The sequence below is a fragment of the Onychomys torridus genome, chromosome 18 (genome assembly GCF_903995425.1).
Source record: "Onychomys torridus chromosome 18, mOncTor1.1, whole genome shotgun sequence".
In the NCBI taxonomy this organism is placed as follows: Eukaryota; Metazoa; Chordata; class Mammalia; order Rodentia; family Cricetidae; genus Onychomys; species Onychomys torridus.
Genome location: NC_050460.1, coordinates 31,639,149 through 31,654,880, shown reverse-complemented (window position 1 = coordinate 31,654,880; position 15,732 = coordinate 31,639,149). Strand labels below are relative to the sequence as shown.

Sequence of the window (15,732 nt, the reverse complement as noted above, 5' to 3'; positions counted from 1 at the left end):
CGGGTTGTTGTACAGATAAAGAATGAAACCAGTGTCTGTTGCTAGGAAACAATATACATAGTGTGTTCCTCTGTAAGAAAATCATATTGTAGCAGAGAATGCACCATTTTATGAAAATCAGGTCTCTGTGGGTTTTGGTATGTTAGTAAGAGCCAGAGTAGATTGTAGGTAGCTGCACCAGTGAAGAATGACCTAAGAGGGTAAGAACAGAGGAGCTTTGAGAGCATTAACCTTTTCTTCCCACGTCTTTGCTATGTATTCCTAAGTATAATAAGCCCTTACTACTTTTATAATTTATAACATGTAAGAAAACATAAATTTAAAAATCAACTTTGCCAGCTATAGAGAAGTAATCAGTTTGTTAGTGTAGCAAATATTGCCAGGATTTATCCCTGAACAAACAAGAGGCCCCGCCTCTGGTACCTCCTAAAGGGGTTGGGTGACTGTAGCAAACATGATACATATGTTTTATGAGACCTTAGAAGACAGCAGGATCTAAGAAAAAGAAAAGCAATGGTTTGGTGGTGAGGTGATGTGTTTTAAATAGTAGGCGGTGTTTGGCAGAGACTAGAATGAACGGAGAACACAGAAGAGCAGTCCCAAAGAGCAGGCCGTGCAAGGCTCTGGTGGGAAAGCTAAGCCGGGAAGAGTGGGCTCTCAGGTTGTGAGAGGCCCGCCCTGCACATTGTGTGAGGCCTTGGCTCTGTCCTTTTGAAACAGGAAAGCATCAGAAGAGCTTATCCCGAAGAATGAATGTTAAATTTTGTTTTTAAAACAGTCACTGTTGATCAAAAATGGAAGAGGAGGGAGAAATCAGATGTAGAACTGCTCTGGTTATCTTTGGTGTCTTAAGTGGGCTTTGCTGAATTTGCCAGACTGAGTGAATCTTTCCAGTTCTTCTAGGTATTAAATGAATGGGCATGGAGATGAATATAATGCCCTTTCTTACAGGGGAGGGATGAACATGATTATTTCTTTATGACAATTTTATACATGTGTTATTAGACTTTATTCACATATGAACAAAGATGTGATGCTAGTCTTTCTGAATCTGAGTTATTTCATTTGCCATATGCCTTCCAGTTACATCTATTTTCCTGCAAATGTCATTAATTCATTTTCCTTTACAGCAGAATAAAGCTCTGTTGTGTATATGTACCACATTTTTTTTTATCCACTCCCTCCTTGGTGAACAGTCTGTCTGGCTCTATGTCTTGGCTGTTGTGAATAGCAAAGTAATAAACACGGCTGTGCTAGTTTCTGTGATGTGCTAACTGAGACTCCCTTAGGTATGTCCCCGGCAATAGTATCAAATGCTAGTTTAGCCTGGTTTCCAGAATAGCTACAACCGTTTACAGTCCCACAGACAGCATATACACCTCCATCTTTTTCTGTGTCCATACACATCAGTAGTACTTATATTCTCGATAATAACTATTCTGACTTGGGTGAGATAGAATCTCACAGCAGTTGTAATTTGCATTTTCCTAATGGCTAGAGGTATTGAACACTCTGCCAAATATTTATTGACTATTTTTCTTTTTAGAATAGATCATTCAGTTCATTAATCATTTATTGGTTAGATCATTTGTCCTTTTGGGTTGCTTGATTGTTTTTAGTTCTTTATAGATCCAGACATTAATTCTCTCTTGAAGTTTAAACTGGTAAAGATTTTCACCTGTTCTGTAGGCTGTGCCTTCATTCTGGTCATGGTTTCCTTTGCTTTTTAAGTTCATGCAGTCATTTGATAATCACTGGAGTTACCTGCTGTGCTATTACCAGCCTTTTACAAACCCTTGTCTGTGCCTGTGGGGAGAGGGGAAAGTCTTTATCACTGCTTCAGTATTTTTACTTGTTATAGATCTAAATTGTGTATATCTTCTTGATGTATATTAGTAGGTCAAATTCTTTTTTTTTTTTTTTTAAGATTTATGATAGAAGTTTCAAAGTATTCCCCAGTGGTTCTCTGGATTTCATCAGAATCTCTAGTAACATCCCCTTTTCATCTCTAAGTTTGTTAATTTGGATCTTGTCTCTCTCTTGGTTAGACTGGCTAGGGGTTTATCAGTCTTGTTTACTGTTCAAGAAGTGACAACTCTTGATTGACTCTATCTGTAGTTAATCTAATCTCCATTTCATTAATTTCTGCCCTGATCTGTAGCACCAATCTTAAAAGTCCTTATCAGTAAAGAAGCCGGGTATTGGGGTGAATGCTGGAAGATCAGAGAAGCAGAGCAAAAGAGGACATATCTCCTGGCACTAGCTCTCTAGACATTTGGAAGCCATCATGTGGGTGCTGGAAATGGAACCGGGGTCCTCTACAAGCAGCAGGTGCCTTTACCCACTGGGGCCATAGCTCCAGCCTCCTTTCCAATTTTTTAAATATATGAGCTCATAGTTTTAAAATTTCCACTTAAAACTGCCTTGACTATATCCTAAAGGTTATGGTGAGTTAGAATTATACTTCTGCTTTCATTTGATTCTAGGGAACTTTTAGGTACAACCCCTCCCCAAAATGAGTTCAGTGACCTACTGGTCATTTAAGAGTGTGTTTCTTAGTATCCAGGTATTCATATGGTTTCTGTGGTTTCCCTAGTCACTGATTTCTACCTTTATTCCACTGTCATATAAGATACAAGAAATTATTTTGAAACAGCTCAGTATGATCTCCTGGACCCACATGGAAAAAAAAGACACCAACTCTTGCAAGTGCCCTCTGACTTCCACTTATGTGCCATGGTGTACACACGCCTGCATACTAAATAAACATAATTTAAAACTTTTAAAAGAAATTATTTTGATTATTTTCTATTTAAGACTTCTTTTGAGACCTACCGTATATCTATCTTGGAGAAAGTGCCATGGGTGTTGAGAAGAATGTGCATTTTTTTTTTCTGTTAGGTAGAACATTCTGCAGATATCTGTTAGGTCCATTTGCACTGTTGTGTAATTTAACTCCATTTTCTCTATAGGTTCTTGTTTGAATGACCCATCTAAAGATGGGCAGGCAGGGTAGTGTTAAAGAGATGGCTCAGTGGTTGAGAGCACTTGTTTTTCCAGAGGACCTGGGTTCAGTTCCCAGTACCCAAATGGCAGCTCACAGCTGTCTGTGACTCCCTTCCCAAAGGAGACTTCAGGTCTCCATGGGCATTGCACACAAGTAGTGCACATATATGCAGGCAAAACACCTGTTCACATTAAATAAATATGTAAATAAGAAAGTGGGATTTGAAAGTCACCCCCTCTTTGTATCAGGATCTGACTGACCTTTTATGCCCACTAGTGTTTGTTTTATGAAACTGGGAGCCCCAAAGTGTGGTATATAGGTATTTTATTATTATATCTTCTTGATGAATTATATGTTGTTTGTTTGGTTTTGGTTTTGGTTTTTCAAGACAGGGTTTCTCTGTGCCCTGGCTGTCCTGGAACTCACTTTGTAGACCAAGCTGGCCTCAAACTCACAGAGATCCACCAGCCTCTGCCTCCCAAGTGCTGAGATTAAGAATTATGCCTTTTATTAGTATGTAATGGCCTTCTTTATCACTTCAGATTTTATTTTGAACTCTATCACATATCAGAATAGCTATACCAGATTCTGTTTGGTTGATAAATTTACTTCTGTGAGTATCTTTTTCAGTGAGGTATGTCTCTTGTAGACAACATAAAGTTGAATTTTTTCAATCCAGTTAACCCATGTTGGTCGTTTTATTGATGTATTGAGGCCATTAACATATAAGATTGTTATTAAGAAATATTTTGGGAGGTTATTATTTGACCTTTCCTTGTTTCCTATCATTATTAATAGTTTCCTGGCTTGCCAGGCAGTGGTGGCATTTGCCTTTAATCCTAGCCACTACAGGGCCAGAAGCAGGTGGATCTCTGTGAGTTCGAGGCCAGCCTGGTCTACAGAGCAAGTTCCAGGACAGGCTCCAAAGCTACACAGAGAAACCCTGTCTTGAAAAAGAGTTTCCTGGCTTACTTAGGCTGGACATGATGGAGTCCTTCCCAGCTCTCTAGTGTTTATCTGTTCCTCTCATGGAGTTACAATACTTTAGACTTTCTTTCCTCCCTTTCTGCACAGGACTCCACCAGAGTAATGTTGGCCTAGTAGTCCTAAACCACCTTAGTTTGTGCTTGTCTTGAAATATCCTAATTTCTTCATCGATTTTAAGAGAGAGCTCTGTTAAACGTAGTCAGGCTTGAAGTGTTTGTCCTGTGCTTTTCTCCCAATAGAGCTGTTGAAGCAAGATCTGATAATTATTCTGATGAGTTTCACTTTGTAATCATGTTGGGTTTTCCCCCCGTACAGCTCTACTGTGTCTTCTCTGCTTTATGCTTTTGACATCTTGACTTTATGGTATGAAGCACTTCTTTCCTGGTTGTGTCCACTTAGACTCTCAAGTGTCTCTTGAATTGGGTTGTCCACTTCTTTCTCTAGACTTAGGAAATTTTCTGCTGTAATTTTATTCAGTATCTTCTTTCTCCATCTCCAGTTCTTTACCCTAAGGATTCTTAGGTTTTGTCTCTTAATCATATTTAAGAGTTCTTGGTCATTGCAGTCAAGCTTGTTTATTGTTTAGGGATGTTTGAATGTGGTATTTCCTCAACCTTGTCTATCAGGAACACATTGCCCTGTGTTTTTATTTGATTGATCGAGCCTTTCTTTTCCAATAACTGTATTTGATTTTCTAAATCTCAGTTTCCTTGCTGATTTTCACTTCCCTTTGCTAATTTTCTCTTTTCTGTTGCTGTTTTTTTCTCTCTCAGTCTAGGATTAATTTCCTTACTTCATTCTATGACTGATCCTCTGGGGTGTTTTGTTTTTAAGATATCTGTCAGATATTTTATCTACTTTAGTATCTGATTCTGACTGTTAAGAAATTGTCTTGTTTGGAGGAGTTGTATTTTTTTTTCGTGGTTCTTATGCCTCTGTGTTGCAATTTATGCATCTGTTTGCCTTGCTGCCTTTTCCTATTTTATTTGGTTATCATTTTATTGAGCCCCCTGCGCCTAAGAGTTCAGTCTCCAGTACCACTTAGAAAGGAAAAAGCAAGCTATTGTAGCAACTGTAACACTAAATCATGCAAGTTAAAGAAATAGCCCTAAAATAAAGCAAAGCCCACCCATATATCACTATTTACCTTGAAATAAAACTTGTCAAATAAAACTAATGGAGAATTGACTTTGAAGTTAAAAATTCATTCAGGTTGGGCTAGATAGATGGCTCAGTGGTTTACAGCACTCTTTGCTCTTGCAGAGGACCTGGGTTCAGTTCCCAGCACTCACATGACAGCTCACAACCATCTATCTGTAACTCCAGTTCCAGAGGCTCTGACGCCCTCTTCTGACCTCATTGGGCACCAGGCACGCAGGTGGTGCACAGACATACAGGCCAAACACTCATATAGTCTAAGTGTTTACATTTTTTTCTAATTATTTAGGATAAATGTGAAAATAATACATGGATAAGGTAAAGGGAGAGGCAGGAAGGAGGAAATTGAAGCAAAGTTAGATAACGAAAGGTGAAAGAGGAGGAGTGTAGAAACATGTTGTGAAGGGAAGAGAGAAGAGCGAGAAATTAGGATAAGGAAAGAAAAAATAGACTGGAGAGGTGACTTAGTGGGTAAAGCATGTCAGGACCGGAGTTCAAATCCTCAGAACCCAGATAAAAACTGGTCACATAGTATGTCTGATTCTAGCACTCCTGCAGGGAGATAGGAGTTAGAGACAGAAGAATCCCTGGAAGCTCATAGGCCAGCTAGCCTGGAGTATGCATTGGGAAATCAACAAAGAAACCCTGTCTTAAGGTAGAAGAAGGCAAGGAGTCATGTTTCCTTGCTTTTTCATTGTTCTTGTGCTTCTGTGTATACTGATACTCATACATGCATTGGCATACATGCTCCACATCTATAAATGCATACATATGCATATACATCATAAACATCACCAAACTTAGATAAATAAAAAGAAAGTAACAAAAATTAAAATGTAAAAGCTCTTTAAAGAACAAATTAAGCCAAAAAATACTACTAAAAAATATAGGCAGATGAAAAAAAGGGGAAACCGGAGCAAACACAGAAAAGGGGAAAGATATAAACAAAATTAAATAAATATATGAAGGGAAGCTGTAGCTGGAGTTTTCTCAAGTCCTGCCTGGCCCACAGTCAGGACAAATCTCTCTCACCTGCCAGTCCCGCAGCCACTTAGACCCAACCAAGTAAACACACAGAGACTTATATTGCTTACAAACTGTATGGCTGCAGCAGGATTCTTGTTATCTAGTTATTATATCTTAAATTAACCCATATCTATTAGTCTATAAATTGCCACATGGCTTGTGACTTACTGGTATCTTTACATGTTGCTTGTCATGGCAGCTGCTGGCAGTGTCTCTCTGATTCAGCCTTCACCTTCCCAGATTTCTCTCTGCTTGTCCCACCTATACTTCCTGCCTGGCTACTGGCCAATCAGCATTTTTATTTATCAAACATCCACAGCAGGAAGCAAAAGATTAAAACCTAAAAGTTTTTTATATGATAAGGTAAACATGCTGTTAATGGTATAGAAAAAAGAAACTCTGAATAGAAAGTGGAGGAAACTGCTAATGTGTCAGAGTCGTTTCTTTCTGGGTCCTTAAAACTTGGAGGCTAGCAGGTATATGCAGGTCAGTTGAACTTGAGCACTATTGTCTTTCCTGTGTCCTGTGCTGCTCCTTAGCCTGCACTGTGCAAGTGTCCAGAGCCTCCAGGGCTGTCTTCACTGTAGTAGCTCCTCTTCTTTGCATGTCAGGAGCCTCTGGTTCTTAAGGCTCCCATTCTCCTGAGCCCCACCCCATCCCCAGTTCCTGCTTTGGCTAATGGTCTAGCTGTGGTGGGGAGTGTCTCCTGAGTGTGTTGACATCAGGGGAAGCAGCAACAGTACTGTCTTCTTTATACTTCATTTACTACCCAGATACAGAGTGTGGCTGTGAACGTTGGATAGTGTCCTGGTTGGACTCTGCAGCGGTGAACCTCGTGTGGCATCCTAGGTGACTCTAGAGTTCTGTCTCCCACTCCCCTGACAAGCATGCTACCTGCACTTCTCAGTCTCCAGTGGCTGTCTGTCTCCTGATGAATTCTAGCTATTCAGGCCTCCAGGGGCACTTTGGGTTCAACAGTAGGTTGCCTCTGTAGATGGCTGCTGGGCACAGCCTTCTGACCCAGGAGAGTTCTGCTTCACTGCTGACCCATCTTGCTAGAGAAGTCACCCTCCCAGGAAGACTCGTAATGAGATTTGAGACTTGGGAGAGCTGCGCTCTTGTCCTGTGGGTAGGACTGGCGGTCCTTTTTCACCAAGGCCTCCTGGTTTACCTTTCACGTGAGGCTTCTGCTCCTGTCCCCGGCAAGAGAGCTGCAGCGTGTTAACTGTGGCCAGCTTCTTCTCCATGGGAACCCTCCTATTTCCCTGCACTTCACCTGTCTTGTCATTCCTTTTGTGGATTTCACAACTGTCCTTTCTTTAGAACAGTCTACTTTTTAAAATAATACTTTTATTAATTCTTTAAGAATTTCATACAATTTATGTTTATTACACTCACCCAACCCACACAACTCCTTCCAGATCCACCCTCATCTCCCTACCCACCCAGCTTTGCATAGTTGTTTGTTTTTTTAAGTTTTCAAATCCAGTTTATATTGCCCAACTGTTCAATAGGAGTGAGGACTTATAGAATGGTTGACCTGCCAGGGGTCACATCATTAAAGAAAACAGACTCTTCTTCCCCCAGCAGATATAAATTGTTGATAGCTCCTCAGCTCATGGTAGGATTTTGTGCCCATCTCCTCTCCTCTCCATCTTAAGATTTTGTCTGGCTCAAGCTTACATAGGTCTTATGTTTGCTTTTTAAATCTCTTGAGTTCATATTTGCAATTGCCCTGTTATGTCCAGGAAACTGTTTCCTTGAAATTATCTACCCCCTCTGTCTCTTAAAATCTTTCCATCCCCTCTTCCTAGAAGGTCCCTGAGCCTTGGGATTTGGATGACCCCTTTAGGGCTGAGCACTCCCCAGTCTTACTGTCTGAAGGTTGACCAGGTAAGGGTCTCTATGTTAATTGCCATCTACTGCAAGGAAACATTTTTCTGAAGAGGGTTGAGAGATGCACTGGCCTGTTGGTATATTAATGAGTCATTGCAACTTAGGTTAATACTGTGTCTATTTAGCAGAATAGTAGTAGGTTCTCTTCTAGGGCCTATGACCTGTCTAACCACAGATTCTTGGCCCCATTAACATGGTCAGGTGTGAGTTCCATCTCATGGAACAGACCTTAGATCCAAGCATAAAGTAGTTGGTTATTCCTATAAACATTCATGCCACTGGTGCACCAGTGAGCATATCTTGTCACACCTGTCGTTTATTGTAGCTTGCAGGGTTCACAGCTGGATGGCATTAATGGTTACTTTTCTTCTCTGGTAGCATGCATAGCACCTTCCAACACTGTGAAAGCTAGCCAGTAGGGATGCAGCTTCCAGATGAGTACAAGCTAGATTTTCCCATGATCTGTGACTCAAGAATGGGGTATCTTTAGCAATAGGGTCTTACCATTAAGCTCTGGATAATAACTAAGAGCATTGGTAATAGTTTGAATGTTTGGGGGTTTATGGAACCCTGTTGGTCAATAACTCAAAAGGAGGTAGCCCATTCCTGGTGCTGGGTTTTACTTTGCAGGCATGTGGTGTCTAGTGAGGTTGCTGTCCCATCATAGTGTTAACTTCATTTAAACTCTGTGTATATGTGCATGTATTTTAAGAAGCCTCTACACTAGTGGGTTTGCATATGGCTTTTTCAAAAGACATTTAGTGTTAGTTCTCCCTCCCCATTTCTCCTCCTCTACCCTCCTACCCCCACTCCATTTAATCCTTGCTGCTCCGTTATTCCTTCCCCCATTTCTTTCCCTGATGTCTTCTCCCCTCCTCTTTTGAAAGATCTTCTCCTCCTTTATTGGTTTCTGTTGGTATGAAATAGTCTTATTTTTTGTTAACCAGACGTTTGTCCCTCATCAGACTACACGGAGGCAGATACTACTTTACCATCTTTCTCCGAGGAGCCCTATATTCCTTTAGCCCTTCCATAGTGTACAGTGTATAGATGTATGTATAGTGTGTAGTATAGAGCTAAAACATGTATAATGCCATGCATATTTTAGTTTCTCAAGTATTCTCTCTCTACACATTCTGTATAGTTTTTAAAGTCAGTTTTGTAGCTCTGAAGGACCAGCTTTCATTTTATTGATTTTAGTGACTGTTTTCTGCTTTCTAGTTCATCATATTTCACCTAGCTTTATTCTTTTTACTTACTTTGGATTTCATTTATGCCATTTCTCAAAGCAGAAATAAAAATTGTTGGTTTGAGACCTATATTTCAAAATAAGTGTGTAATGTTATAAATTTCCTTCTAATTATTGTTTTAACTGCTGCTTGTACATTTTAAGATGTTGTATTTTCATTTCAAATCAATTTAGAATATTTGTATTCCTGTGTGACTATTTAAATAGCCAATGGGTTATTTAGAATTGTGTTGTGGGAAATTGGCCAGACCTGAGTTCATTCCTCTATTCAGGGTCGGGTGTGAATTCCTCTTTTGTTTATACTTCCAGAGGTGGTGTACCCCCCTTGAGTCCGCGGTCAGTCTTTAACAGTGCGTGAACGTTTGGATGAGTTATTTTTGCCTTCTTGTATGTATGTAACCCTATTATCTTCCCATTCTCTGTTGTGGTGAGCAGTGTTCACATTCCGTCTCTTTGGACATGTTCGTCATCCATATATATTGTGTGACAGGTTAAAGAAAAGTTAAGGATTTTTTTGCCCCCCCCCCCCAGTTTTGTTGCTGATGATGCAGAAGGAATCTCTCTAGCTTTCTTCATCCTAGGATCAAGCCAGAGTCTTGGTGCCGTATGCTTTGAACTACTTTGAGTAGCATTTTAGAGTTCTCACAGTGGAAGCAGAATGAGAGAAATTGATGGCTTTACATATGAAATGCTCCTTAAGGCTGCATTGCTGGCAAAAGTATTGCCTTAGTCTTGAAGTTTATGGAATATCCTCTATTACCTTGTTGTAATAAAACTTTTGTTTACTGATTATGATGACATTCTTGGTCTGCAGGAAATATTAGGAGTGTGTTCCTTCTTTCCTAATTTAAGTTTCAAGGACATTCATACCTCATGATTGGAGAAATGGCAGAGGTGGGGGATTGGGGCCCAAGCTTATTGTTTATAGTACAACAGTGCATCTATATAACAAGCTCAGCTTCAGCCTTGGGCCTGTTTGATTATCTGATCTTGGAGCTAACAGTGTATAATTAGGTGCTGTATTCCAGTCTAGTGACCTTTGAATGAACAAAGTCCAAGGGAGCTAGCTGTTGAACAGGGCTTTAGGCTGGTAAAGAATGAAGGTAGGTAATGAAGACATCTTTTATTATTTTTCTATTGTACAACAGTATGGCTAACTTGAGGATTCAACATTTAAAGGAAAACAGCTAGTTTATGGAAATGATTTGTTTGTTGTATAAAACTTTAGCTGTCTAACGTTGATCACTATGCTCTGATATTTTTAATAACCAATTCAACTTCCTTGCTTTTATCTTTCAGAAAATTCTTCCAGGAGGAAACACATCATTTGATGTAGTTTTTCTTGCAAGAGTCGTAGGAAATGTAGAAAATACTTTATTTATTAACACATCTAATCATGGGGTGTTCACTTACCAGGTAAGAGCCAGAACTTGTATTTCCTTTTCAGTACAGATATAGCCAGCAAATCTAATATCCTTTAAGAGCTCACTTTGTAAACTCCAGGGAGAAGAGAAAAAGCAGGATGTTAGACTTTGGGTACACTTGCTGTACATTACAGAGTTTGCATTTCATTTATTTATTTATTTGTTTGTTTGTTTATTTATTTATTTATTTATTTGAATTTTTTGTTGTAGTTTGTTTGCTTTTAGTGCCAAAATGGACTGAGGCTCTTGCATATTCTAGATATACACTCTACCACCTAGCTATACCCCTGGCCATACTTGTTGACTTAATGGGTAGACTGTTGCAAGAATGAAGGGCTTGGCTCTCCTGGGCCATTAACAGCAGACCCAGGTGGTCACAGTCAGTCTGTATTTTCTATGGATTATAATCAGGTTGTTCTTGAGATGAGCCTCAGTGGCCTGCTGTACTCTAGTCCACTATCTATACTTTTCCACACCTGGTTTTCTCTAAGTCTTTGTCCTAAATATGCTCAAGTCTGCTTCCCTCTGCTCTGCCCTGCTCTTTCTCATGAGCTCTGACCTACAGGGTATCTATCTAACTACCTTTCACTGTTCTCTAACTCCTTCCACAGTCTATGACTTACTCTGTAGTTAGAGCAAATTCTGAGAGAATCTCTGTCTTTACATCTGCCCATTATTAGAGTAAGTGCTGTGAGCACGGGCATGTCACTTAGTATGTTCACTATTAAACATAGTATTAAACATGTGCCTGTGCCTAACACATCATAGACAATAAACATTTGTCATTTGAATAGCTGCCTCTCCCTGTTAGTCAACCTAGGTAAGATGTTCCTGTGTAGGATTAACCTGAGCCTAGGCTATATTTGAGCATTGTCTGAGTCATGGCTCCATCTCTTAACAGTTAGAGTGGGGAAATTTCCAGCTTCCTGTTGCTTCTCTGTGAGTATTCCATGGTCTAGTGAAGGGCTATTCACATTTCAGTTTCCAGTATATTACAGATGTCATTCTAGATGCATATATAGTGTAAAGCAGATCTGCGCCATCATCTCAAGAAGTTCTTAATATTTCTCACATCAAAATAGATTGACTGTTTTCAAAAGATCAAGTAGAGCTGTAACTATGAAAATGATAGTTTAAAAAAGCAACTCACAAACTTATTATTTCCCTTTGAAACAGGTATTTGGTGTTGGGGTTCCAAATCCGTATCGGTTAAGGCCATTTCTTGGTGCCAGAGTCCCCGTAAACAGCAGCTTTTCACCCATAATAAACATACACAACCCTCACAGTGAACCTTTGCAGGTGAGTTTCTGAGGGTAATTTTAATTAATCCTCATTTTGGTGGGAATTAGTGTTTAACATGAAATCTCAATCTGTCACAGTCGCCAAGATTATGTAAACTGCTAAGATCTTATAGGTGGCAGTCTACAGCTGTTTAAATATTGCCCATTTTTCTCAGTCTCTGTTGTTAGCCGGTCATTGCTCTTTGAATTTAATTTTCTGCTCCTTTCTCAGTTAGTCCTTGTTTGTTTGTTGAAGGCAGGGGTTGATGTAGGCCTTGCACTTGCCAGACAAACATTCTGTTGCTCAGCTGAGTCAAGTTGTACTGAATGGTAGGTAACAATACTGAGGAAGACCTTAGCTCAGGAGCCTGCAGAGTATGGCTTTCACTGCACACGCAAAGAAAAGCAAGCAAGCAAAACCCTTTTCAGCTTACACTAGAATTTTGCTTGTTTTGTTGCTTTGTTCTTTTTTATCCCTTTCTGGAAGACTTTTTGTGATAAAACAAGCAATAAAAGTTTTCCACTGCTTTGCCCCAAATTTATTTAAGTTAATGAAATGTGTTTGTTCTAAGATGGAGAGTTATCTGCCATTAAAGGAAAGTCTTTTGCCATCTTACCCATCTGTTCCTTAATGTTTACTCCAAAGAAGGAAGACAAGTGTTCAATACCAGTGCCCTCAGTCAGGACCCACAGCAACTTTATGTCACAAACACTGGTGATAACCTAGACGTCTATCAGTGTTGTGAATGTATAAGAAAGTTGGTGCACACTTCCACTTGGAAAGGAGAAGCAAAAGGATTATGAGTTCACACTACCTATAGCAAGGCTGTCTCAAAATGAAAAAAACAAAACAAAAAGCAAGCTGATTCAACCGTAAAGATAGAAAAGAAATAAATTATTGATATATCATGGTGAATCTCAAAGTAATTACATTGAAAGGAGAAAAAAAAAAAAGAAACTAGTCCAGACATAAAAGTATATGCTATTTATTCCATTTGTAGAAAACTCTAGAAGAGGGGCGGGGGAGGTGGCTCTGTGGTCAGAGTGCTTGTTCTTTCAGCATGAGGACCTGAATTCCCCAGTACCCATTTAAAGACTTTGGCATGGCGGAACTTGTCTGTAACCCCAGAGCTGGGGAAGTGGGGTCAGGCCGATTCCAACAGCTCCCTAGCCAGCCAGTTTATCTGAAAGCGCAGCAAGCTTCCAGCTCACTGAGAGACCATTGCACGGCAATACAGGAAAACACCCAGTGTTCTGCTCTGGCCTCCTCATGCATGCACATAGGTTTGTACACCCACACACTCACAAATGCATGCATCACACACATACACCACGCACAGGAGGGGGAAAAATCTGCAAAATACAAAGTAATCTGCATGATGAGGAACAGATTTGCCTGGAAAGAGGAAGCCACAGAGAGAAAGAGAAATTAGCTCCAAAAGGCTTCATATCTAAATTGCAGTGATGGCCTCATGCCTGTACACAAAAGTCAGCAATTGTCAAGTTATATAGTATAAATATGTGTCTTTTATTGGACACCAGTGATATTTTAATAAAGTCATTTTTAAAAACGCTGTAGGCACAAGCCTTAGAACCTTGCTTTATCTTTACTGTGATCGTACTGCCAATAGAAACCAAATATTTTTGCATTTTTTGTTTTAATTGAAACATAGTAACTGTACATTTATGGGACACATATATATTATGGGACATATATTTCATGTGTACAGTAGATAATAAAGAATTCTGGGTAATTGGCTTATCCATCACCTCCTACATTTTTGTGTTAGAAACACTCAGAATCCCCTCTGATCTTTGAAATATCCAAATGTTGTCAACTGTAGTTACCTTGCATACTGAAGACCCTGAGAAGTTCTGTAGCAGAAATCTTAAAAAGTTCTTATTAACAAAATCAAACCTGAGGCCAGTTACTGGGGTAAATACTGGAAGATCAGAGAAGCAGAACAAGCCATAGCTTCCTCACCTTGCCAGTTCCTCAGCTGGTCTTGTTTCCCCAGACTGGAAACTTCCTCAACCCAATGGCTCTCAGCTGAACTGCTGCTCAAAAGCCTAACAGCTTAACCAGCCAAATTGCTTAACCAACCAAATGCTTCTAGTTTCTGGTCCTCATGCCTGATACATCTTTCTCTTTCTGCTGTCACGCCCTGGGATTAAAGGCTTGCTTTCTGGGAATAAAGGCATGTGTCTCCATGCTGGCTGTATCCTTGAACACACAGAGATCCGCTTAGCTCTGCCTCCCAAGTGCTGGGATTAAAGGCGTGCACCACCACCGCCCAGCTTCTGTATGGCTTGCTCTGACCCATTTTCTAACCACCATTTTTGCCTCTGTATCTAGTGGCTGTCTGTTCTCTGACCCCAGATAAATTTTTTAGGGTGCATAATATTTTGGGGAACACAAAACCACCACATTTCCCCTTTTTGTCTAAAATTTTAAAAAGGTTATAACTAATACAAGAAAAATCATATCCAATAAGTATATACAATATACACAGTCAAGATTACATTAATGATGTCTAGTCCATTAACATTTGACAGATTCAGGTGAAAAACTCCATTATATATAATAATGTCCAGTCCAGTAACATTTGATAAACTCAGACCAAAAATTTTCATTACTTATCCTATGTAAAACAAATAGTTCCTTTTTAAAAGTATTTTTTCTTTTCATAATAGATTCAGTAATCTACCTTTTGTCATTTTTATATCTTCCTTTTTTCTTTTTAGAGTAGATTCAGTGATCTACACATTTATTCTATTATTCTTATCTTTTTTCTCAGAGTAGATTCATGTCTACCTCATATCTATATTTTCTTTTTCTTTCTTTTTTTTTCAAACAAAAACTCTGAATCTAATCTCCTTGTTCAGCTTTTTTTCTTGACCATTAACAATTAACAACTTGTAACCAACCATTGTAAACAATGACAATATCCAAAACTCATTAAACGACCAAAAACCTCCCATCCCACCTCTTGGGAATGTGGGTGTCGTTTTCTTAAAATTACTTCCATCCTTAGGGGATCCTGAAAAGAAAATTTTTGGGTTAATTGTCAAGTCTTGTATTATTTGTCCAGCCACTGCATAATGCGAAAGTGTAGGGCTTGTTTCAAGTCTTTGTTCAAGTAGTCTGTCAGGCTGGATCATCTCAGCTAGCCATCTCAAAATTGTCTTGAGTAGTTTGTAGTCCAAAGTCGATCTTTCTGTGGTGTTAATCAGCTTAATGGCTTTACCATAGTCCATGTGGAATCATCATTGTGGGGTCATGTCATCCTTTTGAAGATTCCAAAGTCACTGTTAGGCATGGTCATGGTTCCCTTTAGATTTTTTTTTTTTTGGGGGGGGGGCTCCTCTGTGGTTTGGAGCAATCACAGTCTGATAAATGTCTGTCTCCCAAAACCTTGAACATTCTTCCCTAGAAGAGAAAATCTTCACAGCAATTAAGTTCCTCCTGTCCAACTGCACAATTGGTTATGCACATTAACCAGCCCCTCCTTTCAGCTCTCCCTCAGAAACTTGTGTGTGTGTGTAGTACTGGGGTTCAAACTCAGGGCTTTGCATATGCTAGGTGTATACACTCTCAGCTCAGAAACCAAGTGTTCTGATCTTTATTAGAATTGTTACATATGTCTCAATGTTTATCTTTTCATTATTTCACAGTTCTGGTGGTTATTGGCCTACCACTAGATC

At 39.5% G+C, this 15,732-nt stretch overlaps 1 protein-coding gene across 1 annotated transcript in view; it reads left to right on the top strand.

The window, feature by feature from the left end:
* Positions 1–15,732, top strand: part of Tmem131 (transmembrane protein 131) — a 166,096-nt gene that overhangs the window by 93,582 nt on the left and 56,782 nt on the right. Inside the window, 2 exon segments of the mRNA XM_036167547.1 lie at positions 10,623–10,739; positions 11,924–12,046. Of these exon segments, the coding sequence (XP_036023440.1) occupies positions 10,623–10,739; positions 11,924–12,046 (240 nt within the window).